Below are 26,186 nucleotides of genomic sequence, written 5' to 3' on the forward strand. Positions count from 1 at the left end.
GTGTAGTTTGATGTATTACAATCTGTTCTTATTTCTGTCACACCTCTCTATTTAGTATTTGTAAAATGGTCTGAAAGAAGAATGTGATGATATTTGACAGGTGTTTTGGCTTGTTATTTCCTTGACTTGTTTATCTATTCTGCTGTGAAGCTTATACAAAGCTTCTAGGTGATATAATCACTGAAACTCAGCTTTCTTTTCTTCATTAGGTTGAGGGGACCTTTCCTGATGGAACAAAATTGATTTCCATCCATGATCCTATTGCTATGAATGATGGAAACTTGGAGCTAGCTTTACATGGTTCTTTCCTTCCAGGTAGAGAATGGATGCATGTGGTTTATTGGCTGTACACTATTCACGTTGCATTTCTTTTGACGAATGCGACTCTTCTTTTCTCCCAAAGAATATAGAGATGGAAGTAAGACTTACAGAAGCATTCAATTTTGTACTTCTGTTTTATTAGATGAAGTATAGATGCAATTACTCCTCACATTCACGTATGTTGTAATATGGGTTCCAGGTGTTTTTGTTATAGGGTTTCCTTGTACCTATTCCTGAATGTTCCTCATAATTTTATAAATAAAAAGAGGCTTTGTTTTAAAAGGCATAATCGTTATTCCCATTCTCAATATACTGGAGCAACAAAGGGTCCCAAAGTCCTAGAACTCTTTCACATTTCTGGTACTGACAGCCCCACCACCCCACCCATTCTTTCTCTCTTCCATTTTTTCCAAGCACTGCCACCACCAATACGTACAGCCATAGGCTCTTTCTCATTGCTCGCTCTCATATTCAGTTGCAACTCCACCTCACCCTTGTGCCCTTGTGTTTGTCATCCTTGGTGTGAGTTATGTCCCATGAAGGGTTCTTATACCAGTGTTTTACATCTTCTTTTTTGAGGCTTTACTTCAGGATCCGTTATGGGCCCCTTGATAACCCGCGCAAGATAATTGAATGGCGGCCAACTTTCTCATGTTGTCATATCTCATCTATTCCATGGATTCTGAAATTATTGGTGGCTATCTCCTTCTTGATTCCCACTGCCAAAATTGAAAGATGGCCAAGGCACTCATTCCCAGGTTAATAATGATGGTATGAACTCCGCCAGAAGATACATGCCACAAAGCAACAAGAGTTAAGTCTCTTCCCCAATATTACTCTAAGCTTCGTAGCATGTGGCGACTGTTGGATTTTAATGGGCCTACTGCTGTCTGTGATGTTGATGCTACTGATAAAGACCTACTTGGATGATATTGGTTATATTATGTTTATAACAACACTTCCAAAGGATAGCTTTTGGTGTTCTCAGTTTTTTCTTTGGGGTTTTTTCCCCCCTTCTTACTTCGGTGACGTGATTTGCCGTATAAAGATCTTAATTTGTTTAAAAGAAAATACTCTTACAGATCCTCGTGTAAAGCTTGGTGTGATGTCACCCTAGATTGAATAGGATCAATTAAGGGCCAAGTCTTCCAGGATCTCAACTCAAAAAGTTTGGGTTTATGGTTTAGCATTTCAGGACAGTTTCTTGGGGTACGGTACACAAGGACTTCAGTTATAGGGGTAGGATGGGGATGAAACTTGAAGAGAACTTAGGTAATGATATATAGGGATGATCCCTAAAGTTCGGACAGTTTTAACGGTTCGATTGCTGTAGATCTGAGTTTGAAATTTAGGTTTTTTTGGGGAATATGAAATAGAAAGAAATAGGGGGTATAGGGTTTGGAATCTAAAGGTTAGAAGAAGAAGAATTGGAAGTGGGATAATTCAACTTACTATTGTCAAAAATCTTCTGAAACAGCAGTTTGGATGATAGAAGAAGAGCTCTTGGGAATGAGAAGAGAAGAAATCATGTAAGGAAAAAAAAGGGGTTGGGGGGGGGGGTGAGGGGAGATGGTCGGAAAATCTTGCCATGCCATTGTCCCTCACTGGTGACAGTAAATGAAACTCGAAATACAATTCATCATTCATGGCTCAACTAAGCAATTGCATCTATATTTATAGCCACAACTGAAAAAATTTAATAAAAACTATGACTCAAAAGTACAAATTGATGCCAAAATAGACTCTTAGGACAAAAAGGGAAGGCTTAACTATCCTTAACCATCATGTACCCTAAAGTGACTAGGAAAATGAAATAATAAAGGAAATGCATCAAATAGGGCTCCTTTAAACCAATTAAATGAATCTCATTTTCATACTTTCCACCCGGAGTTTACTCTCGCCAAATTCGTTTGTTGCAAAGTAGACCCATGGAATAAATGGCCAAATACACATATGATCCAATCCTAGACTATTCCTAAGGAAAGAGCTCAATTTGGTTATAAAGAATCTGCTTCATGTAGCTTGGTGAAAAAGAATTTGTTTACAAACATCAGTAAAGGAAGTTCATGAACAAGTTTAGTTACTTTGTCATTACCAGGCTTGGCATTTCTTGTATTGTGGACATGGGTGACATACATGCTCCATCTTGAGGGGAGGAATGTTATAAATATTATGTTTTTGTACTACTAGTTGGTGCAGATTAGGAATCCTTTATTTATTGTATATGTCGGGGCACTATCTATGCTAGTTTATTATACCTAATGATCATTGTTCGCCATTTTTTATGTATAAATTTGCTTATGGTAGGGGTAGATAACCCTATAGTGACCTCTCTTTTCTTCCCCATTCTATCTTTGATGTAACCCAGGGTCTGGGTTAGATCTCATGATCCTCTTTAATAAGAACCAGCAAAAAATGGGCTGTCCAAGACTCCAAGGATTAGGATATTGTCTTTGGGTTGTCAAAGAGATTTTTTTTGAGATCCTAGGAGCCTATGGGTACCCTATGGGAAGGTTTGGGTATGTTACGGGATAGTTAAAGTTTATGGGAAACCGTATGATCATCTTTGGTGGTGGGGATGCCTAAAGATTCTAGGGAATAATAGATTAGAGATAATTTGGATGAACAAAGATAGGGTGGGATGTATCCAAAGGGAATGGGGAGGGGAAAAAGTTTAGTCAAATAATTTGGAGAATCCAAGGGATAAATAGACTTACTCTGGATGGCCAGCGAAGCTTGCGGTGGGTGAAAAGGGGGTGGGAAACCTTGCGGTTAGGGGTAGGGGGGCCTTGCGGTCTTTCTTACTTTTGTTCTTTCTTTTTCGTTCTTTCTTTTTCGTTCTTTCTTTCTTCTCTTTCCTTTTCTGTATTTTCTTTCTTGAATTCTGTTTATTGCAAGAACCAGAAAAAAAAAGGGGGTAGAGGGGGTATCGCAAGAAATAGAAAGGGGAGGGGGACATTCTTGCTGCCACAAGGGGAAAGGGGAAGAGTGGAGGGGGAGGCTGATGTTGCAGGTGGGAAAGAGCGCCAGGGAGGGGATGTGGAGGTGGGGGAAGGGGTAGGGATAGATCTGACATTTGAACTCAGATGTTGGAGCTTCAAATGGTTGGTCATTGTGTAGTCCAAATTGGGACATTTTTGGGAGGGATGCTAGATTAACTGATGTATCTGGGGTTGGACCCCCCCCCCCAAATAAGCCCAAATTGGGCCCAAGCCCATTCGGTTTTAGAAGGCAAACCAGGGCGGCCTAATCTAATCTAGGGGCAAAATAGTCATTTTACCCCCTAATTCGAGTAGTCTTAGGTTGCTTTGAATTCTGGTTTTTTATTTCTGTTTTCTTTTGTTGGGAGTCTTAGTTATTGAGTCTGAGTTGGTCCTTGTTTGCAAGTTGATTTGTTAGGTTAGTTTAGTAAGTTTGCAACCTATTTTGAGTCAGAGTTTTTTGTTTAGGCTATAAATCGCCTTTTTTACTTTGTGATTTTCAGATTGAATTAATGAATGAATGAATAGAGTTTGGGAAAATTTGACTTGGGAAGTCGTGGGATCCTTGGGAGGGTGACCTGCGGCTGGGTAGGAAGATCTCCTATGGTCAACTTTCTTTTTCTTCTTCAAACAAGCTTTCTGAAATTCCAGCAAGCAACAACCTTCACGTACGGTTCTAGCGCTTCAACAACAATTCACAAGTAAGTTAGACCATTCCCCTCCCTTTCCCTTGCTCTGAAACCCTAGAATCTTTGCCCTCTGCAACCGTAGCTTCCCTGCTCCAATTCCCCTTTGTTTGACCTAGGTTACTACCCTAACCCCATCGCAGACTGCCCCTTCCCCTATTAAATCCTCCAACTCCAGCCCCTTTCCAAGCCCTAGGGACCTTCTTCTTTTTCTCCAGATTTTCTGAAAACCTAATTACTTCTGCCCCAACTGTCCAGATCTGCCTCAAGTCTTCTAATCCCTTGACACTAAGTCTGAAACCATCAAACCAGCAAACCCTCAGTCCACAACCAGCCCATCCGAAACACTAAACCTAGTCCTAATTAGGCTGGGACCTGATCTCAAGTCTGAATTTTGAATTCCCTTATCAATTTCAGATCTGAAATTAAACTCCAGCAGCTTTGAAATCCCTTTTAAAACCTTGGCCGAAACATCAAAGACTCCCTATTTGCTGCTGCAACTTGAATTAGAAGATCCTGAAGGTAAGCCAAAACCTGGGTTTACATCATTCACGCCTCTAAAAGATTCATAGGGAGTTGGAGATGTTACGATCAATGCTGGAAGGAGACTGACTTTGTGTGTCATTGGCACTGCTGACCAGTTAATTCAGGTACTTGATAATTGATTTTGATTCTTTCACTTTTATTTAATGGTGGGGGTGGGGTTGGAACCTGTTTTCTTGTCTTTTTTTGTTATGTCATTTTCAAGCATCTCGATTTCTGATGATGGCTTTCTTATCTGAAGTGCATTTGGTGTAGACATGTATAAATTTTCCTTATGTCTTGGTTGTGCATATGGTTGTGTTGTACTTGGTACTTTGCCCTGATTCTGTATGTATTCTTGGAATGTGTTACACAAGCATCTAGAATCTTTGGATAGACCTGATAAGTTGTGGACTTGTGGTAGGAACTGATAGAAAAAGTTCAATTCTGCAGTTCCTTCTCTAGACAAGTTTTTGGGAGCCGAAAATGTTTTGGTTCCTGGTGAAATAAAGTTTGGAGGTGGAGATGTCATGATCAATGCTGGAAGAAGAGGTGTGGTTCTTCGTGTCGTTAACAAGGCTGACCGGCCAATCCAGGTTTTTCTTTTCAAAACTGTTTCTTGTCTTTTTGTTGTTATCTCATCTCAAGCATCTTTGATTGCTGAAGGTGGCTATCTTATCTGACATTTAAGTATTGTGTAGACATGTGTATCGAGATGAGATCCTGCTTTTATTATGTGAAATATGTATAATTTTGATTTGTTTAGTGAATTTCTTTTTCGAATATCTCAACCTATTCCTTTTTTAAGGTTAACAAAATTTCAATACCAAAGAGAAGAAAACAAGGGAGCAGCTGTGGTTGTTTTTGTTGTTGTTGTTGTGGGTTGGGGGGGGGGGGGTGGAGAGCAAGGTGGAGGGGTTTACAGGGTGGGTGGGGGTGGTCTTGAGAGATCTTTTATTGTTAGGACCTTACCAAACGGTGCCTACATGTTGTGCGCAAATGCTGTTTTTCATCAGGCTTTTATCACTGGTTCATTCTTCAGGAACAAAAGAAGAAATCGTTTTAGCGAACACTTACCACTTGCTCTTTTGATCTCTGAGAAAGCTATAACTGTTCTGCGAGGCCATTACTAAACACATCCTAAACATTTTATGCTATTATTTGAAGTATTGTTTAATGGGAGATTATTGATTGTCTGGTTGTAATTGCATGTATGTGGTTAAATATATGTGTGATGGACTATGGGTGGGCGGTATTTAAATTCATGCCTTACCATCATGAGATATTGATCACTGGGGTTCTAATGCATTAATTAAATAGTTTAATTAATTACAATGAATACTTGAAATTAAATAAGTTGTAGATTATTTTAAGTATAATGATTATCTAATTATCACTAGCGGCTCTCCTATGCCCGTATTTGTGTGGACGTTTCTGCTGTTAAACCCTTCCCCCCTATATCTCCATCCTATATCTCCATTGAGGATGATTATGGTCTACGCTACGACCAAATCGTTGTGTACGATTGGATCCCAATTAGATGCTCAGCCTTCGGCCACGACGAATCAAAATGCTTTGTTGTCTCGGCCTTTCCGTCTGGCTCCTGTCAAATGATGCCTCATCTCCCGTCGATGCCTGAAGGCCCTCTGCGCACTGCTCAACTGGGATCGCTGCCTTCTCGCCTGTTGCCGCCTCCGCCTGTTGAATCGATGACGCCTCCTGCCTCGTCGACGATCTCCTCGCTTCCCATCATTGACAAACTGGATTTGTGCTCCATGAATGTTGCCGCTGTTCTCAATCGGCCTAAAACTCCTCCTCTGGCTGCCAAAACCTACTGGAGAAGAAGAAGAAGGTTGGAAAAGGCTTCAACTGCTTGTGACATTTCGCCGAAAAAGTCGCTGATGCTCTTTGCTGTCTCGTTGTCCTTGCAGTTGCCTCCAGAAAAGTCTTCTCTAATGCTTGAACTTTCGCTGCCACCTAACTTGGCTCCTGCTCATGCAACCTCGCCACTCACTGCTATTGGCTCATTGTTGCATCATTTAGAGGCTCTGAGCTATTGCTCTCAAGCTTACTAGGTATTTCCCAAATCTCCTGCTTGCGGTACTTGCGCCTCGACCAATGGCCCTGCACGATCCTCACCCTCACCTCGCCTTTCTCCCTCTCTGTACCACCCCCTTTCCCCTTTTAGCCAGACATCTACCATCCCACCGCCACCGACTCTAAAGATCCCTAGCACCCAACCTTTTTCCACTTTTAAACCATCCATCACATTTGGGTTCTTTGATGGGCCAATTCAACCCTCTATGGGGCCCATTTTACCTGGTCCTCCTTATTTCCAAACCTCCTAAACCTAATAGCCCAAGCCCATCTACCCTCTCCCAAAACCCTCGACCTTTAACCCAACACCCCTCCTATTGAAAACCCGAGCCCATCACCTCTTAAAACCTCAAGCCCATCTTTATCCAATCCTTTGAATAACCCAACCCAAACCAAACACAAAAAGCCTTTGGCCAAGAATCTCATCAATACCCCAGCGCCTAAACACCTGTTACCTCCCATTTGCACCATCGCCTATGATTGCGCATTTTTCTCCCCTACCATACTTGACTATTATTCCCCTAGCTCTTGCTCCACTATTGACCTCAACATATTTGAAACTCCCTCCCCTGGGTTCCCCCTTGTGTGAGTCTTCCCCCCCCCCCCCCTTGTACGACTTCACTATTTCTCCCAACCCCTTTGCCCTTCTCAATAGCTCTTCAAGTGCCTCCCCCTTCTGCAGACTTAATGACTGATATTCTTATTTGGAACATTAGGGGCCTCAACACCCTTGCCAAACAAGTTGAAGTAAAAAATGCCATCCTCACCTCAAAAGCCTCATTTTGTGCGATCTTTGAAACGCATGTCCAACCCGAAAATGCCGATGGATTGCCCAATCCATCGCTCCCTCTTGGTCCTTCCTTTCTAATTCTAATTCCCATCCCAATAGGCGCATTTGGATTTTATGGGACCCGGCTAAATTCCAAGCTTCCCTTATCTCTTCCACCTCCCAACTCATGCATCTTCATCTTATCCGCATCTCCTCCCCCTTATGCCCTCCGTTTTTCCTCTCCATCGTCTATGGCCACAATCGTTCCTCCGATCGCTCCCCTCTATGGAACGATCTTAGGACCATCTACCCCTCTACTTTGGGCCAACCATTGGGTATTGGGGGTGATTTCAACATGAACGCGTTGGTGGCTCCCTGCCTGACCCTTTGGCAATTGATGATTTTAACTCCTACCTTGATGATGTTGGCCTCTTCGATCTCCATTGGACCGGACACCATCTAACTTGGCACGTCGTGGATTTGGCGACGCCCGTATCGCCTCGAGGCTTGATCGCTTTCTTGTCAATGAGCCCTGGCTCTCCCTCTTCCCCTCCTCCTTTTCTTCTTTTATCCCTCCTTCCCTCTCCGATCATTCTCCTTGTCATCTCCGCATCACCGATCCCCTCTCTTTTGGGCCCAAACCTTTCAAATTCTTCGACATGTGGACTTCCAGCCCTTCCTTTCTCACCACTGTCCAATTTGCCTGGAACCAACTGGTCTACTACCACTCCCTTCCTCTTATTGCTCTTGCTCGGAAGCTAAAAAATTCTAAATTTGCCCTTCGATCCTGGAATTCCCCTGTTTTCAGTAATATTCCCTCCTGCCTCACCTCCTGTCGTTTGGAACTCTCTAGGGTCCAAAACCTTCTTTCTCTCTGACCCTATTAACCCTCTACTGGCAGATGAGGAAAAATCTCTCTCCTTGGATCTTTCCTCCCTGAAAGCTTTTTCCATAAAAAAGCTAGGATCAAATGGCTTGAGCTTGGGGACGCAAACACTGCTTATTTTCACTGCTCTCTAAAAGCCCGCCATAACTTCAATTCCATTCCCTGCCTCCTCTCTGTGAACGGTACCTGGATCTATGATCCCCCTAGCATTAAGGCGGAAGTTATATCCTTCTTTTCTCACCTTCTCTCCCTAATCACCCCCCTTTCTCGCATGCTCTTCTCAACAAATTTGTTGACCTCTCTTCCCTTGCTTCCCTCTGTTCCATCCCATCTTTGGAGGAAATCATCTTGGCCGTTCGATCCCATAAGTCCAATAAAGCTCCTGGCCCGGACGGTTCAGTATGGGATTTTTCTTGGCCTCCTGGGATTTCATTTTGGATGATCTCATCCATGGCATCCGAAGTTTCTTCCTTAACCTTGCCCAACTTGCCTCCATTAACCATACCTTCATCTGCCTCATCCCTAAAAAGCCCGGAGCCACTTCCCTCACTGATTTTTGTCCTATTTCTCTCTGCAATCTTCTCTACGAATTCATCGCCAGAGTCTTGGCAAATCGGCTCAAACGAGTCATTCCCTTCTTGGTCAGTCCTAACCAATCAACCTTCATCTCTGGGCATAGCATCTCGGATAATATCCTCCTTTGTGCAAAAATTGTGCGCGGTTTTGACCATGCTAACCATTCCCCGGCTGCTCTTCTTAAGGTTGACAATTCTATTTGTTGGGACTTCGTAAGTGAAGTTCTCTCTGCTATGGGCATTCCTCCTCCCTTTGCCCACCGAGTTGAGATTTGCATCTCCTCCCCCCACTTCTCTATGCTTACCAATGGCTCCCCAGTCGGGTATTTTCCTTCCTGTGTGGGCATTCGTCAAGGTTGCCCCCTTTCCCCTTATCTTTTCTCACTGGCTCTTGAGGTCCTCTCCCGCCTTCTCCAATCCAAAACTGATAAGCTCCTAATCTCCCCCATCCCTAAATGCAAATCCCTAAACCTCACTCATCTGGCTTTCTCGGATGACCTCATGATCTTTGCCAAAGCTGACCACTCTTCCATTTCCTCCATCCTAGATGCCCTTTCTTCCTTTGAGGCCCTCTCGGGTCTTCAGGTCAATTTGGACAAGTCTACCCTTGTTCCTTTCGGGTGTTTCGACTTTATCCGATCCTCTCTTTTCCTCCTCACGGGGTTCAAGCCAGGCTCCTTCCCTGTCACCTACCTTGGTCTCCCCCTTATCGCCGGTCGCCTCACCCGTCATCATTGCTCTCCCATGCTTGACCATATCAGGAAAAAGCTTCAACTTTGGAAAGGCAAGTTTCTCTCCTTTGCTGGTTAAGTGGTTCTTATTCGATCTGTTTTTCAATCTTCTTACCTCTAGTGGTGCGGAATCTTTTCCATCCCTAAAGCCACAATTCGAGCCATGGAGGCTCTCTGCTGCGCCTTCCTTTGGAAAGGCAAAAAATCCTCCCGATTCTTCCATCCCATTAGTTGAATTTTTGTTTGTCGTCCCAAATCAGAAGGTGGCTTAGGTATTCCGCGTATATCCGATATGAACCATGCTTGCCTCCTTAAACTCATCTGGAAAATTGCGTCCAAGCATAACTCCATTTGGGTTTCTTGGGTGTACTCTCATTTGCTAAAATCCGACTCCATCTGGACTACTCCCATCCCTTCCAACCCTTCTTGGGTCTGGAGGAAGCTCCTCCTTCTTCGTCCCCTAGCCCTCCCCGCCATCTCCACCCGGATCTCCACCGGATCTTCCACCTCCTTCTAGCTTGACCGTTGGCATCTGTCGGGCATTCTCTGTATCCTCCTTGGCCTGCGCACTATCTATGACACCTGCATCCCTAAGCTAACCCCTCTCTTTACCTTCATTTCCACTGGCTCTTGGCCCTCCTCCCCCCTCCCCACCCTAGGCTCTCTCAAGTGTGGAACTCTCTCCCCCCTCATTGCTGGCACCCACCATGATTCCACTATCTGGCTCCCTACCTCCTCCAATCTGTTTACCACTTCCTTGCTTGGAACCTTGTCAGACCTTCGTCTACCTCGGCTCCATGGGCCCCACTTGTGTGGTTTAAAGTTCACATACCCCGTCATTCTCTTACCCTTTGGCGAGCCCTTAACCTAGCCCTGCCTAGCCAATCCTTCTTTATAAGTTGTCACATCCCTACTAACCCTAAGTGCATCCTTTGTTGGAATTGGCCCGAAGACCTTCATCACCTCTTCTTTTTATGCCCCTTCTCCTGATCTCTTTGGGAGAAAGCCCTTGCCTCCATTTGGCCTAGGTCGAGACGCTCTTACGGCCTTACTCGAGATTGGGCTTGGTGCATATGAGCCTTCCCAGGGTCCTCTCCTTGTAATCGAGTTGGCAAGCTAGTGTTTGGTGCGGTTATCCACCACTTATGGTTGGAGCGAAATCTTAGGCGTTGGTCCAAATCCTGTTCCCTTGATATGATTTGGAAGAACATTTGTTTTGAGGTCTCTTTTAGACTCCTCTCTTTTCCCCACCCCCCGATGATCGATTCTCCCAGGAATAGGTTAATTGTTAGTTCCTGGAATCTCACCTCTTCCTTTAGGCTTCCCACTTGAGAGGCTTGTTTCCCCTCCCCCCCTTTTTCTCCTCTTGTATTATTGGCGTGTTGTTTTTTAATATATTTCTTTATTCATCCCAAAAAAAAAAGTAAATCTTATCTCAACTATTGTTTTGAGATTCTATTTCTTCATTATACATTGTAAGTTTTTTTTGGATGAGTGAATAATATATTAAACCGAAAGAACGAAGAAGAAACAAAGAATGGTACAAGAGAGGGGGGGGGGAACCAACCTCTAAATAGGGGGCTGGAAAGCGGAGATAAGACCCCAAGAGACAACAATGAGTCTGTTCCTTGGGGTGTCAACAACCATGGGGTGGGGAATAGAGATAAGTCTAGCAGCAACATCAAACTGGATGGCATTTCAAATCATATATAGAGAGCGGGATTTGGAAGTTCATTTCCTAAGATTGCGCTCCCACCAAAGATGGTGAACTGTGGCACTAAAGACAAGCTTGCCGATCCGATCACAAATGGAGGTAACAGAAAAATTCCTCAAAATCCAAGACTAGTCACAATCAAAACCAAAGGAACGCCGGGAGCGAGGCCAAATGGAAGCAAGGGTTTTTCTCCAGAGAAAACTAGAGAAAGGGTAGGAAAAAAGTAGGTGCTTGAGGTCTTCCAAACCGTTCCAACAAATGGCACAATGGGGTTAGCTGGGATATGGCGACTAATAAGGAAAGCTTGGGTAGGAAGGGCTAGGTTAAGGGCTCTCCAAAGTGTAAGGGAGTGGCGAGGGATATGGCCTTTAAACCAAACTAGGGAGGGCCAAGGGGGAATGGGATCAGAGAAAGTTCCAAGCTAAGGATATGGTAAATGATTTGGTAGGAGAGGGGAGCCAAACGAGGAGGTCTGAGGGAGAAGACAAGATAGAAGGGAGAGAGTTCCAGACTTGTGTGAGATGCTAATAAGAGTTTTGATGGGTTATGGATTTTAAAGATTGGGTTTTAAACAATTCAATATGGAGTAAAATATAAATATTATGGAAAGAGGCCAAGAAAAATTTTGGAACCCTGTTCCAACAAACTTTGAAGCCTCTTTCCGCATTAGTTTGATCTCTCTCCATCTCTCTCTCTCTCTCTGATCCTATTATGGGTGAGATTAGGGTTTTGTAAAAACCTAGTAAGTGAGTTGGTATTGGGCATCTTGGTGCTTGGTTCCATTTGAAGTGATTAAGAGTCGGTCTTCTTCAAATCCCAAGGTTGCTCAAAAGGACAAAACCTATTAAATTGAATTGGAGGAACTACACTTAAGGTTCTTAGCTAAAACCTATTGTTTCTATTTAAATGTTCATTGTCATGGGAAGAGATCCCTAACTTGAAAGGAAAGATTGATTCATATCTGTTGTACTCAGTAGTGTTATTTGGGGAGATTTGATTTCGAACCCGAGGCAGTTCCAAGAATCCCGTCCCAAACAAGCACAGACGTTAGGATAAATCCACAAAAGACCAGGACTAGAAAGATCCAGAAGGGGATCCACTAATGACAACTTGTTGCCTCTGCAGAAGGCATGATTCAAATCTCCCTACTTATATTCAGAAGCTTATCATTTTGGTGGGTTTGAAGTAGTCCGGGGGCGTTTCTTGGGATAAGGGGTGCAACAGGGCTGGATGAAAGAAGGGCTGAGCAAAGGGTGGAGTGAAGCATTCCTAGTAAGGTGATGGGTTTGAGTTTGGCTGAGAGTGGGTCATGTAAGGGGCAAGGCCCAATGGAGGTTAAAACATGAGATGGGCCAGGAGCAATAGGGGTTCAGTGAATGTGTAGGATCATAGGTGGGAGGGCCTAAGGGTTGGGACAAGAACGGTCAAGGGGATGAAGAGGAGAGGACCTACTAAGAGTCTAATTTTAACCAAAGACAGACCTCTTAGAATAAAATAAATAACAATGACTAACTTCGATTTGTCCAACTCTCCCCCCTGATGGCACGCAGGTACAGTATTCCTACATACTGTTATGTCATTGATGTTATTTAAAAAATTGTTTACTTGATTAAAGCAATTTTAAACAATGCTATCTGCCTTCCTGCTTTCAGATTGGAAGCCATTATCATTTCATTGAGGCAAATCCCTTTTTGGATTTTGATCGAGAGAAAGCATATGGTATGCGGCTGAATATTCCTGCAGGAAGCGCTATCCGATTTGAGGTAGGTTTCATCATGGACAATTGGTTTTCCATATTTACACGTGGTTTCCTTCCTGTTCATGATTATGATTGTGGGAGGATGTTGTTGCTAGTTTGGTTTTATAGTTAAATGCAAAAATATTATTGACAGCAATTTTGATTATTGACCAAATATGACATGGTTATTGATCTGCAACAAGTAATTTATTCTCTCCTTTTCCATGTCAAAATTGTTTCTGGATTTGCTAGAATTGTTTCCCCCAGTAATTTTCTTTTGATTTGACAAAGTAGGTTTTGTCATTGGCATGTTTCAGAATTCAGATATTATTTGACTCCCTTATCTCCTCTCTGTTTTGTTCAGCTGTTTAAAAGATGTTCCAAATGCAAACCTTCTAGTGCTAATGAACCTTTACTTGCCTATCCTCCATCTTTTTCATTTTTTATATAAGTAGTAATATTTATTTGACAGCCAGGGGATGCAAAAAGTGTTCCGCTTGTAAGCATTGGTGGTCGTCAAGTTATCCGTGGCGGTAGTGCCATTGCTGATGGTCCTATTGAGGTCTCTCGGACTGCAAAGGTGATAGAAGCTGTACACTCTAAAGGCTTCAGCCATTCTGCAGAAGGAAATGCCAGGTTTGAAAATTTGATGTTGTCAATAATATTGCAGGAATATTTTGTAAGACTTGTTTCATGTCAGCTTTTTTTTTCTTTATGTGAATAATATGGAACAAAAGAAATGAAGAAATGGATACAGGGGATTCTGATTTTGGGGGTTTCATTCTGTAGTTTTGGTGTTATTGGAGAAGATGCTGCTCTCACTAAGGCAATTCCCCGTGAGGTCTATGTTAATATGTATGGGCCTACCATTGGGGACCTAATTAGGCTTGGTGACACTGAGTTATATGCAGAAATAGAAAGAGATTTTACTGTTTATGGTGATGAATGTGTATTTGGAGGTGGAAAAGTCCTGAGGGATGGAATGGGGCAGGCTTCTGGCTATCCACAATCTGATTGTCTGGATACCGTTATCACAAATGCTGTGATTATTGACTATACAGGAATATATAAGGCTGATATTGGTATTAAAGGAGGACTGGTTTATGGTATTGGAAAGGCAGGTAACCCTGATGTCATGGATGGTGTCTCATTTGGTTTGATTGTTGGGGTAAGTTTTTTTTCATAGTGAAAATAGCTGCATTTGATTATCCATTATCATTTCTTTTATACTTATGTTTCTTTGATTTCAGGTCAACACCGAGGTTATTGCAGGAGAAGGGATGATTGTAACTGCAGGGGCTGTTGATTGTCATGTCCACTTCATATGCCCTCAGTTAGCATTTGAAGCAATTTCTAGTGGTGAGGTTTCTGTGATTGGAAACTACCCATTGATGGCTTGTGTTTGAATCATATCATTGTTGGAGAGAATAGTGTTATTGATGCCAAAGCACACCAAAAAAGATCCAAGTGTTAATCTGGACCATTTAGTCTGTGTGCCACCTGGGGCTAAACATGATTTATTTATAAATATAAGGAATTTGTCGTGAACATGTTCATCTTATTTGAGTGAAGCCCTTTTTCGGTGGTCCTTAACGTTGTCAGTACTGAGTGAAGCGACATGAACGGAAGGTTGCTCGGAGAATGATGATGCCATACAAATATTGGACTGATAATTCATCTCCAACCCCCCCCCCCCCCCCCCAAAAAAAAAAAAAAGAGGGACTGGAAATTTAGGGACTCAGTTAACATTAACAACCCTACTTGAGGTAGATTCAAAACTTTATATGTATTTGAGAAGGTGTGAAACTTATAACCAGAGAAAGCATTACATGCTGTTTTGTATTAATTTCTTAATTTCTTTATATATTTATGTACTTCTTTTAATGAGAAATAGTTACTTAATGGTCCACTTAGGAGAGGTGTGTGGGACTTTGTGCATGATCCAAACCTCTGCCACAGACATTCATCGTGTTGCTTTATATAGCTTTGGTAGATGGTTGAAAGAAATTTCGGATGGTTCTAGTGGCTGAAACAATAGGGATGAGCTTGACACATAGTTGTGCTTAGTGCACACATTAATATGGAAAATGAAACTTGTCACGTGGCTGCGCCCGAGGGCGTCCTGTCATCCATCATGTGGTCCAAAACGATGGGTTGTGAAGGTAAAAGTTCCTCTATAGGGCATGTTTAGAATTGCCTCTATTTAATTAATAGAAAATCATCAGGATAAGGCATTAAGGCCAAAGTGTAGTCATTAGGAGCAGAAACCATTTCTTGCTTTCTCCATTACCTTCTTTTCAGCATTGACATTTTTCTCTTTCTCCCTTCCCCAAGGGGGCACAGGGTGCTGGGTGAAAAAGAGCATTAAGCTTTTCAGGGTTGAAAACATCAGATGTTGATTCAGTTCTATTATGTGCTTGGGGATTCTCGATTATAGGGCAATGAGTCTGCTTTGACTTATAGGGCTCTAATGGGCTAGCAATTTTCTACGTGTACATCATCTGTTTTTGTGCATTCAATAACCGCTTCGTGGTTCACTCTGGAGGAGAGGAACTGCAGAGTAAACACTAGTCAGTAATTCTTTGATTCTATCACCATCTCAAAAGTTTAGTCAACATGGCAATGTTGTTTCGAAATATTGCTTTGATTATCTAGTATTGATCTGAGGTACTGACAACTGGGAACAACCCTATGCTTCTGCATAGATTTTGACTTCATGGTCACTTTGTTTGGGAGCACTTTCAAATTAAAGTTAACAGTTGCTATTTCATCAAAACCAGACCCTCCAGAGTTGGAAGTGCTTTTTGAGATTCATAATTTCATATGGCTTCACCATATGGGTTTCCTTGAGGCCAATACAGAACTGGACTTTGTTAAGTCAAGGCTGCAGTTTTTAGTAGTATCTGCAAAAACAAACCTAAAGGTGAACTGTATTGGCATTGATTTGAATCTGCATGGTCCAACAATCAGATTTGGATGTTGTGGGCCCAAAAAGAATAAATAATTGATTTGTAGCACAATGATCTTTTGAAGAGGTTGCCCTCGCCACCTAAATGAAAAAAGTGGGTCTTTTGGGAAGTTTAAAATTTTAGTCTAGTTAAACTTAGTTATAAGATTCTCTTACTATTACAATATTGAACAAAGTTATGATACGTGACTAACAATATTTTACTTCCTGGTTTCATTTTACCCCTGTTCAGTTAAGATGATATTGGACTAACAATATTCAACAAATTTAGTTTAGGGGACTGAAAAAACTGTAACTGAGATTGTTCAATAGTTCCGGATTTGTAACCTTTTGATCCAGATGTCAACATATGGTTTTCGTAACGTGGCATGTAGATCTTGTTGCTGTTGGTTGGTCTGTAGTTGTTATTGATGAGTTTTCTATGTATTATGAGGTTCATGGATGCATTCTAATCTCAATCAAGAACTAGATCATTAACTTACTAACATGTTACTTCACTGGGTTTCCTGGTCCCTGCTTTTTGCATTTATATTCTTTTCCCCTTTGTTTCTCTGCTGATATTTTCTGGGTTTTTTTTTTCTACTTATTTTATTTTTCAATTTTCCTCATTTATCACCTTGGAGTTTGGATTGAGAATGTCCCCTTTTTTGGTAGTGTTGGGGATTCATAGACTGAACTTGATAGGTTTCACTTCTTCCCCCACCCCCACATTGCTCTTTTCTTCTCTTCTATTTGGCCTATTCATACTGAAATCGAAAGAGGCAAAACCGCAGATTCTTCAGTAGCCATTTTTCTCTTGATGTGTTCTTCTCTTTCATTTGTGTTCTCTTGTTGCTGCATGATGTTGAGGATGGTTGTTATGTATGATTACCATCTCAAGAGTTCTGTATCCAACAACAGTTGATGGTACGTAAATGTTACCTGATTTTTGGTTTCTATGTTAACTCTTCTGATTGAGTTTTTATGAAAGAACCTAATACAAGTGCTATGTTCTCTTCTCCTTCTTGGTTTTTGATGCTTCGTTTCTGTCTCAACACATCTTTAAAATCTTATTGTGCCTTTTCCTTTTTGTTAAATGTCACTGAATGTGAATGGTCATGATGACAGAAAGGTTTTCATGCTGTACTGGCTAACTTTCTTTTCTTCAGTTTATGTACCTTTAGAATCTTAGATAAAGAATTGCGACAGTCAAAAACCTTAAGAGGAATAAAAAGGAATTTAACCTTAACTGTATGCTAGCATTTCAACAGATAAATAGTGATTAGGCTATTTCCTGTCCCCCTCCCCCACTTTTTCGTTGCCTGGGTGAGCAGTGATGAAACACTGGAACATGCAAATGAGGTTATTGAGGTTTGAGGGTGATATCATTTTCCTTGTATCATTATTAGAATTTTGGTGATGTTCTTTGAAGGTAAGAGGTAGTAAGTTATTTAAAGGTTTTACTTCTACAAAGGTACTACAACATTAATAGGAGGTGGAACTGGACCTGCCCATGGGACGCGTGCAACTACTTGTACACCTTCACCGTTACAAATGAAATTTATGCTTCAGTCAACTGATGACTTGCCTCTCAACTTTGGCTTCACTGGTAAGGTATGCTTCTGTTGCACTTGTACTTTAAGGTTGCTTATGGACCAAAAAACCCATTTGAATAATATCTGTAGAAAAACAAAGCAAAATGTTGTCTTTGAATTGATATAAAGATGACCAATGAATTAGGATGATGTAAATAGATTATCGTGTACTTTTCTTATCAATCATAGTTGTCACAGCATTTAGGAGACCAAGGTGTTGTTCGAGGTGGAGGGCAGCCTTGATATAAAGTGACACTGACAAGTAACATCGGTTCTTGGGCTCCTAGGCAACTATAATGTGGATGACATGCAGACACGGGAAACCAGTTTTTTGTCCTTTTACAACTGAGAAATGGAAGGGTAATAGGGTACTGCTGGTAGTCAAAATTATGTGAGGCGTTCCAAAATGCTGTTAATGTCATTTTTATTCTCAGTTTTAGTGTTGATGCAGCATACATGCCCCTGATAATTGGAAAGGCTAGTGTTTTCAGTTGTCCATCACCTTTTTTTTGGGTGGGTGGAGGAGGTGGTTGGGGTGGGAAAGAAGAAGAGGATGGGGTTGTACACCTGTTCTATTGTGAATTTATCCTGCTTTTTTAGGGGAACAGCTCCAAGGAAACTGGATTAGATGAAATCATCAGTGCTGGAGCTATGGGTCTGAAGCTGCATGAGGATTGGGGAAGTACCCCTGCTGCAATAGACACCTGTTTAAGTATTGGAGACAAGTATGATATTCAGGTAGCCTTCTCTTTCACTTTGTTTTTCTATTCTTCTGGTTAAGATTTTTGTTTGATGTCTATTCCTTATAACAATTTCTGACAGGTTAATATTCATACTGACACCTTGAATGAGTCTGGATGTGTGGAGCACACAATTGCAGCATTTAAGAGTAGAACAATCCATACTTATCACAGGTAAAATAGGAATGCTTATTTTCTTCAACATTGAATTATTGGTTAGTGTTCTGTGAGCCCCCACTTTTTAACCTCCACTGTGTCCAGTTCACCAATGTAACTATGTAAGTCAGTTGTCCAACCTCAGATTCTTTCCCCTCCTGGGATGAAATAGGTTTTTTTTTTTGGCTACCTATATCTAAACTGACAAGATTATCATGGAAGAGAGCTGGAATTTTTGTTCGGATGGATAAGTATATATATTAAAACCCCAAGAAGGGGAAAGAAGAGAATGTACACTGGGGAAAGGGGGGGGGGGGGAGAGAGCAACAACCAGCCACTAAGAGGGGACCTAGAGAGGAGAACCAAGGTTCAGGTAACAACAATGAGCCTGTTCCTTGGGGTATGTGAAACAGGGGATGAGGAATAAGCTGGAGCCTAGAGGAGACATCAAAACTGATGGTTTTCCAAATCATGTATAGAGACCTCGATTTGGAAGTCCATATCCTAAGGCTGCGGTCCCACCATAGGTGGTGGATGGTAGCACCGAAGACCAATTTTCCAACTCGATCACAAATAAAGGAGCTTAGAAATACTCTCAAGATCCAAGACCACTCACGAGCAAAACCATAAGGGCTTTTGGAGTGAGGCCAAATGGAAGGGAGGGGTTTCTCCCTAAGAGAACAGGAGAAGGGGCAAGAGAAAAAGAGGTGCTTAAGGTCCTCTGAACCATCCTAGCTAAGGATATAGTTGGGGTTTATAGGGATTTGGCGGCTAATGAGAAAAGATTGGGTGGGGAGGGCAAGATTGAGAGCTCTCGAGAGGGTGAGGGAGTGGCGCGGGATATGACCTTTAAACCAAACCAAGGGAGTCCATGGAACCGGGGGAGGGGGACTGGGAAAGGTTCCAAGCCAACAAAGAGGAGTGCTTCTTGGAGGGAGAGGGGAGCTAGATGGTGAGGTCATAAGGGGAATTGTGGAGAGGGGGGGAGGGAGGTCCATATTTGTGTGAGACAAGGGTGGTGCAAGGGGGACCAAGAGCCATCAATAATTAAGGTGGAGAGCATGGTGGATTTTGGGATCCTAGAATCATACATAGTACGGGGACCGAGGAGGTTATAGAGAATGTCCATTGGATGCCAAGGGTCAAGCCAAAAGGAGATAGAGGATCCAAAGGAGATAGGGAAGAAATAGTAGAGAGGGCCAACAATCTTAGAGGAGAGGCTTCCTCCAGACCCAAGATGGGTAAGAAGGAGAGCAGTTGTCTAGAAAGAATCGGATTTGAGTAGATAGGAGTAAATCCAATTAACCCAAATAGAGTCATGCTTGGAACCAATCTTCTAGATGAGTTTAAGAAGATAAGCAATGTTGACATCTTGGATGTGGTAGATACCCAGACCACTCTTTGCTTTAGGACGACAAACATCAAACAATCTGATAGGGTAAATATAACGGGAGACTTGTTGGCTTTCCATAGGAAAGCACTAAAGAGGGATTCCATGGCCCAAATGGTGGACTTGGGGATACAGAAAATTCCACAGCAGAAGAGATAGGAGGATTGAAGGAAAAAGCGAATGAGCACAACACTACTAGCGAAGGAGGGGAGTTTTCCTTTCCACAGCTGGAGTTTTTTGTGGATGCGGTTCAGCACTGGGGCACAATGGTGGGTGGTTGGCCTGCCAGGGATTAAGGGGAGGCCCAATTAAGACATGAGAAAGGCACCAAGAGAGAAGCCAGTGAGGTGAAGTAGAAAATCACAGACTGTGTCCGAAACTTCAGAGAGGAGCTGGAATTTTATTTCATCATGATGTTTTATTTTACCTGTGTCATTAAGGATCACTAGGCTGCAGCTTAACTTGTAACTAGTCTTTCAATGACCAATTTGGGGATGAGGATTTATGGCTTACATCCATCTCTGATCAGCTTTCCTTGGTGAGTTACATTTAGATTGTTCTGAACATTAAGGTAATTTGGTCTTGTCTGGGAAACACTTTGTGTTGAACAACTGAAAGAGAAATAAAAAAAACTTGGCAATGTTGCTTACGAGGAAACTCCATAACCAATCCTTGATCACTTTTCACTACACCTATGTCATAGTGCAGCAATCAAGAATTGATTCGGTGGATGGAAACCAATTTGTACCCTATTTGGTTAGTTTGGAGGAACCGTCTGTTTCTTAATCATAGGAATCTGGGAAAAGAATCTCCGTGGAGCTTGAAATTTTGAGGGCAAATTCTGCGAACTTCTCTCGATGCAGAACTTTTAAATTTTACTGTGTATAAGGCAGTTGTAAAAATTTCACTCTATTTTTCGGACCATTGAGAAAGGTTTCTCTTTTTCCTAGTAAGGTGCCTCTAGTTTCTTTTCTTTTCTGAATAAAAGTAATTAAAAAAAAATGTTTTGTATTCCAACCAGATGAAAGCATGCAGATATCTTAAGATCTCTAGAGAGACTGACTGTTAAAATTTTGTGCGGATGATTTGATTATAGGTGTCCAAATTTTTTAACTTCATTCTTGATTGTAGATTTATTTTTTTTGGATGAATAAAGATTTTCCTTACCAAAAGCCCAGAAGGGGAACAGAGAATGTACTGTAGATGTACTTGACCCTTTGCAAAGAAAATAAATTTATTTTGTAGTCCTGTATAGTTTGACACAGTTCTTCTATCTTTTAGTCCATTTAAGTGTGAAGCAGCTAAAACTTACTATTTTTGGCAACAGTGAAGGTGCAGGTGGTGGCCATGCTCCAGACATCATCAAAGTGTGTGGTGAAAAAAATGTCCTACCATCATCTACAAACCCAACACGTCCCTATACTTTGAATACTGTAGATGAGCACCTTGACATGTTGGTATGGGTTAAGCGAAAAAAACAGAAAGAAAAATTTTGCTGTTTTTTATCATGTATACATCTCAGAGCTAATCTGAAATCGTGCAGATGGTCTGTCACCATCTCGACAAAAACATTCCAGAAGATGTAGCGTTTGCTGAATCTCGGATACGGGCAGAAACAATTGCCGCAGAAGACATTTTGCATGATATGGGAGCCATCAGTATTATATCTTCTGACTCACAGGCTATGGGTCGTATAGGAGAGGTATTCAAAATCCTATTTTACTATTCTGTTGCTTATTAACATTTTGACTTAAATTTCCAAATGGCATTGGTTTATTTATCACTTATTTTTTGTTTTTAAGGTCATTTTCTTAAGAGGATGTCTTATAGATCCAATGATAGTTGTCATGGTATCCAGGCCTTGGTCACTCATTGCAGCTTGGCCCTCTCCTACACCTTGAGTCACCTAGATTCTATGAGAACTATGAGCCACTAACTTTACTAGTGGCTGATTGTTATCCAACTTTTTACCAGTGCTAATGCCTGTTTCTTAAAGGGTTTTAGAAGTAGTTAAAGAAATAATTCAATTAGTAGATGTTTATATGAGTATATGATTTATGAATTGTTGGCAAAGGCTATCTAACAGGTGCGAAAGACGCACATTTATAAGCTTGTCAAAGAATCTAGTAATTTAATTAATAGAATTCAGTAAAAAATAGTCGGGCAAAATCAGAAGCAAAATCAGATTGTTGACTTGGCCAGTTCAGTTTGCATCTCCACCTTTTCTTATAAATTCATCACATTCTTGCTCTTCCTCCCCCCACTTCCTGTCTGAAGTCTTGGGAGATAAGGTTTACTTCCCAGCTAAATGTGCAGAGGTTTCTTTTCTTTTTGATAAATTTACCTAGTCAATTAGTTAAAATGGGTTAGAAAGATGAGAGATCTCATATAATTCCATTGGCCATTGTTTTCAAGGCCAAATATGTGGCTTTTCGAGTCTGAAAGATTTTGTCTAACGATGGTTGAGCAGGAAGTATAGGTGGGTGTCTAGATTCCTCAACTGGGTATCTTATTTCATTTCAGCTTTGTGGAGGGATTATATAGTCAATCAGACAGTCCTTAAGATGGGGCCTCCAGGCTGTGTCATTTTTTCAGTTTCTCTGTGTACTTAAGTCATATGGTGACTGGTTAATTGGTTTTCAGTTTCCTATCTATTAGCTCTCTTAGCATGATTATTCTAATAGATTGGTAAACAGGATCACAGGGTCAGAAAATATATCAGTGACACAGAAATATAAGCAGTTAGGGTTAAACAGATCAGAATGGTTTCAAATTTCTGTCATGGGTCTGTTCTAAGCAAAACAGGTTTGCAGAATCTTATCAGAAGAATTTTAGTTCTAAAAAAAGCCTTCTGCTATAGGAAATTCTAATAAACTGAATCAGAACTGCAGTAATTGAATAGCCAAATAAAATGTCCAGTACAGGACTAAAAGTAGAATGTGATCTGAAGTTACTGAAGCTAACTCAATTTAATGGAATATAGTAGAACCTTCAACCAGTAGCCAAACTTGAGAAATAATGGAGAACAATACAACTAAGGGTATAAAGATGTTTTGGACATAATGGATAAGGAATCCGGCTAAACCTCAGTTTACGAATTCACCCAAGTGCAACTTACAATCCAACTGACACACAATTGAATCCATGGCAGCAGCAGCTAGCCAGCTACGCTGGATCCATCATTAAAGAAAAATGACCTTTGGATATTGCTTGAAGTAATCGGTGTGGCCTGGATTCATCACCCCCCCCACCCCGGGGGTACCAGGAAGGACTACTTTCAAAGTCCGTTCATCCGCCTCAGTGTACTTTGTCCTGTGCACCACGACTCATGACTTGACATAGCAAGTGGGGGTGGGTCATCATTTCATAAAGGAGAAAATCGACTTTGGCCACATCAACACTCCTTTTATAATGAAAGATGATCAATTTGCTGATTTCTTTACTGAAGGGTTTATCTCCTGACCGAGTCAGTACCTTTATTGGCAAGCTGGGGATGTATGACATTTATTCTCCATCTTGGGTAAATGCTAGACTTTTTGCAGTAAGGGTAATTTTAAGATTTTTTTTTTTAATTTATTTTTTATTCGCCTGCTTTGTTCTATATGCGAGCTTTGAACCCTTTTGTACATCTAAGTCTGGTTTTCCTCGTGACTCCCGCCCTTATTTAAATTCTAGAATTTCCAGAAGTTGCCAGGAAGGAGAAAAGAATAAGAAAACCTATGGGCTAGAATGGTAGGCTAGGGCTAGGGGAGGGTAGCTGATTAACTAATGTTGAAGGGTGAGGCTTCCTAAGGCTGCTGCGAGGGTTGGGAGGGCTGAGGAAGGTCCATGATGGAGGGGGAGGGGCTAGAATTGCAGAAACTAGGGGAAGAGGGGAAAGGCTGCGGGCGTGAGAGAAGAGAGTGGTGAATGGGACTGGGGGGTTAGGGAAGGGCTTGTACTTAGTTGGGAGTTGAGTATGAATGCTGAAAAACCAGAAAAGTGCTGAATTTGATCACATTGAAGCCATCACAACCCCCTCTAGGGAACACACGATTTCTCTAGTTGGCCTGCAACACTCATACAATTCTTATTCATCAAATCAATCTGCTGTTTACAAGGTTTAGAGGCTTATAACGGTCTACTGAAAGAAATTAGACTAGGACTCAACTTTAAAAAAGAAATCAGACTAGGACTCAAACTTCCAATTCAATTCATACTAAAACTCCTAAGACATCAACTCACACAAGGAACCTTCATAACTTACTCTAGTGTAAATCCCTTGCAAGGAGTGGGAGAACCCTAGTGGACTCCTTCACAAACTAGGAATCCCACTCTAGTCAGGATTCTTTAAGAATTTGCAACACAAGGACTCAAATTTAAAAAAAAAAAGTAGATATAGGGTCTCACAGACATGATGGACCCAATTATACCCTAACTTGGATTCGACAAAAATTTGCATAAATGACCAAAATATCCCTGGTGGAATTAAGGGCCATAGCCCTGTGTTGCCCCTGAATGTGGTTTACATCACATAAAGCAAGAGCTATCCTGACCCACAGAAAGTTCATGAGTTACCCAAATCTCTTTCTATATGCAGGCATGTTGTGTATTTGTACCAATATTGGCAAATAGATAGAGTGCTCATTCCTCCATGTTATTTGATTTCAGGTCCATCCATGGGTGGCTCTCCACTGAACTTCATTCATTCTTTTAGATTTATCTGGATTTCCAGTGGCATTTATCTCAATCAGGAATATGCTTGTGCTAGTTTTATATCTCTTTGAGGTAAAGTTGATGAATACTCCTTTTTTGCAGGTCATATCCCGGACTTGGCAAACTGCTCACAATATGAAGTTGCAGAGAGGATCTATTGAACCAAACCCAACCATGAATGATAACTGCCGAATCAGACGATACATAGCAAAGTATACTATAAATCCTGCAATAGCTAATGGGTTTTCTCAATTTGTTGGTTCCGTTGAGGTACACTAATATAGACCTTGCTATTGCCTGTAATTTCATTTCTTTTCTGAACTAGGAATTTTATCTGTAGTCATTGTCATGGACCACAAAGTCACAATAAGTACATTATTCTAAGACAACAGAATAGTTGACATTGTTTTCTGTCGAAATATGTTCAATTTATCCAACAGAAGATATCCAAAATCAGACTCCAACTTAATCACAACCATTTAAGCTGTTATACAATTTTGTTTATCATTTTCTGAGTACCCTCCTCCCAAGACATTTTACCTTTTAGACTGTTTGGAAGTACAGATAATACCAAATAATGAAATTCTATTTATCCTCATTCTGGACCCCACTAGATGATGCGGAACAGATAAAAAAGGCGAACCCAGTGCCAAAGGCATCCACACAAGCTGAGTCTAGGGGGACATTTTTCCTACGCAGCCGTACCCCAATTATTTTTGTTGGGAGGCTGTTTCAATACCTTGACCCAAAACAGATGCATTGCCTATGTTTGTTATTAATTTTCTTAGATCTCTAACCAATCACCATAATCATCTGGAAAAAATGGTTGACACCTTTTATCATTCTTAAAAGGGCTGTAATAAGCCCAGCAACACTGGGGGTGGATAATAAGCCCAGCTTTTTTTGCCATTTTGCAGAAGTTGACCTCTTTCAAGACTATATCCTTTGTATTCTTCTTTCTACAGCCCAGACCTTTACCATCAGAGAAAGCGGCAGCCCTTCTCAATTTGTTGTCTTTGATTGAAAAAGAATAAAAATAACAGGGAATTTTTCCTTTCCTTTTTTTTTTTTTTTTTTTTTGGGGGGTCGTTTAGAGAGTTACATTTCATAGTAAATGTATAACAGTAGTCCCTCAGTATGTCTCACTACAGTCATTTAGATTGTTTTAAAACAAAGCTAATATAATCTGATAAATGATAGTAGAACACCATTTACTGTGGTTGATTAAAGTTTTGCATAAAGCCCCAGAAACAGGAGGTTGAATATTGGGCAGGAGAAGATCAATTCCCTTTCAGAGTATGGCATAGATTTTCTTTCTTTTAAAGCCCTGATGAATGCTCCAGTTTTCTGAAGATGATGTGTCCACAATTTGTTTGGTTGCATGCTTGGTTACCAACTGGAATGAAATGGTTTTATTTGGTCTGCTGCAGCATCGTAGTGCATATTATCTTTACAGTAAATGGAGCTATTTCTCTTTTCTAGAAGATATAAAGAAATGAAAGAAAGGGCTTGATTTAAGACAAGCCTAAGACAACTTCATTTTTTTTTGTTTACTATTATTATTTTTAAAAGAAAACTGCCAGTGTGACTTCAAGCGAGTCATTTTCAAGCATCACCGTATGCATATGAATACCATAGGAATC

The 26,186-nt window shown here is 41.2% G+C and overlaps 1 protein-coding gene across 3 annotated transcripts in view; it reads left to right on the forward strand.

Moving 5' to 3' along the window:
• The window catches only part of LOC149020037 (urease-like), a 31,616-nt gene that overhangs the window by 3,744 nt on the left and 1,686 nt on the right, over positions 1–26,186 (forward strand). For 2 of the 3 annotated variants that reach the window (XM_089148051.1, XM_089148052.1), the window contains exons 5-16: positions 210–315; positions 4,964–5,106; positions 12,935–13,045; positions 13,493–13,656; positions 13,810–14,188; positions 14,271–14,379; positions 17,442–17,581; positions 18,163–18,300; positions 18,385–18,476; positions 21,176–21,305; positions 21,392–21,550; positions 24,646–24,813. In XM_089148051.1, the coding sequence (XP_089004177.1) occupies positions 210–315; positions 4,964–5,106; positions 12,935–13,045; positions 13,493–13,656; positions 13,810–14,188; positions 14,271–14,379; positions 17,442–17,581; positions 18,163–18,300; positions 18,385–18,476; positions 21,176–21,305; positions 21,392–21,550; positions 24,646–24,813 (1,839 nt within the window). Of the gene's footprint in view, positions 1–209; positions 316–4,491; positions 4,639–4,963; positions 5,107–12,934; positions 13,046–13,492; positions 13,657–13,809; positions 14,189–14,270; positions 14,380–17,441; positions 17,582–18,162; positions 18,301–18,384; positions 18,477–21,175; positions 21,306–21,391; positions 21,551–24,645; positions 24,814–26,186 lie in introns of those variants that run through there. The other variant, XM_089148053.1, reaches the window with a different exon arrangement.

The sequence above is a fragment of the Hakea prostrata genome, chromosome 3 (genome assembly GCF_041222555.1).
Source record: "Hakea prostrata isolate BN-2017 chromosome 3, UWA_Hpros_2, whole genome shotgun sequence".
Lineage (NCBI taxonomy): Eukaryota > Viridiplantae > Streptophyta > Magnoliopsida > Proteales > Proteaceae > Hakea > Hakea prostrata.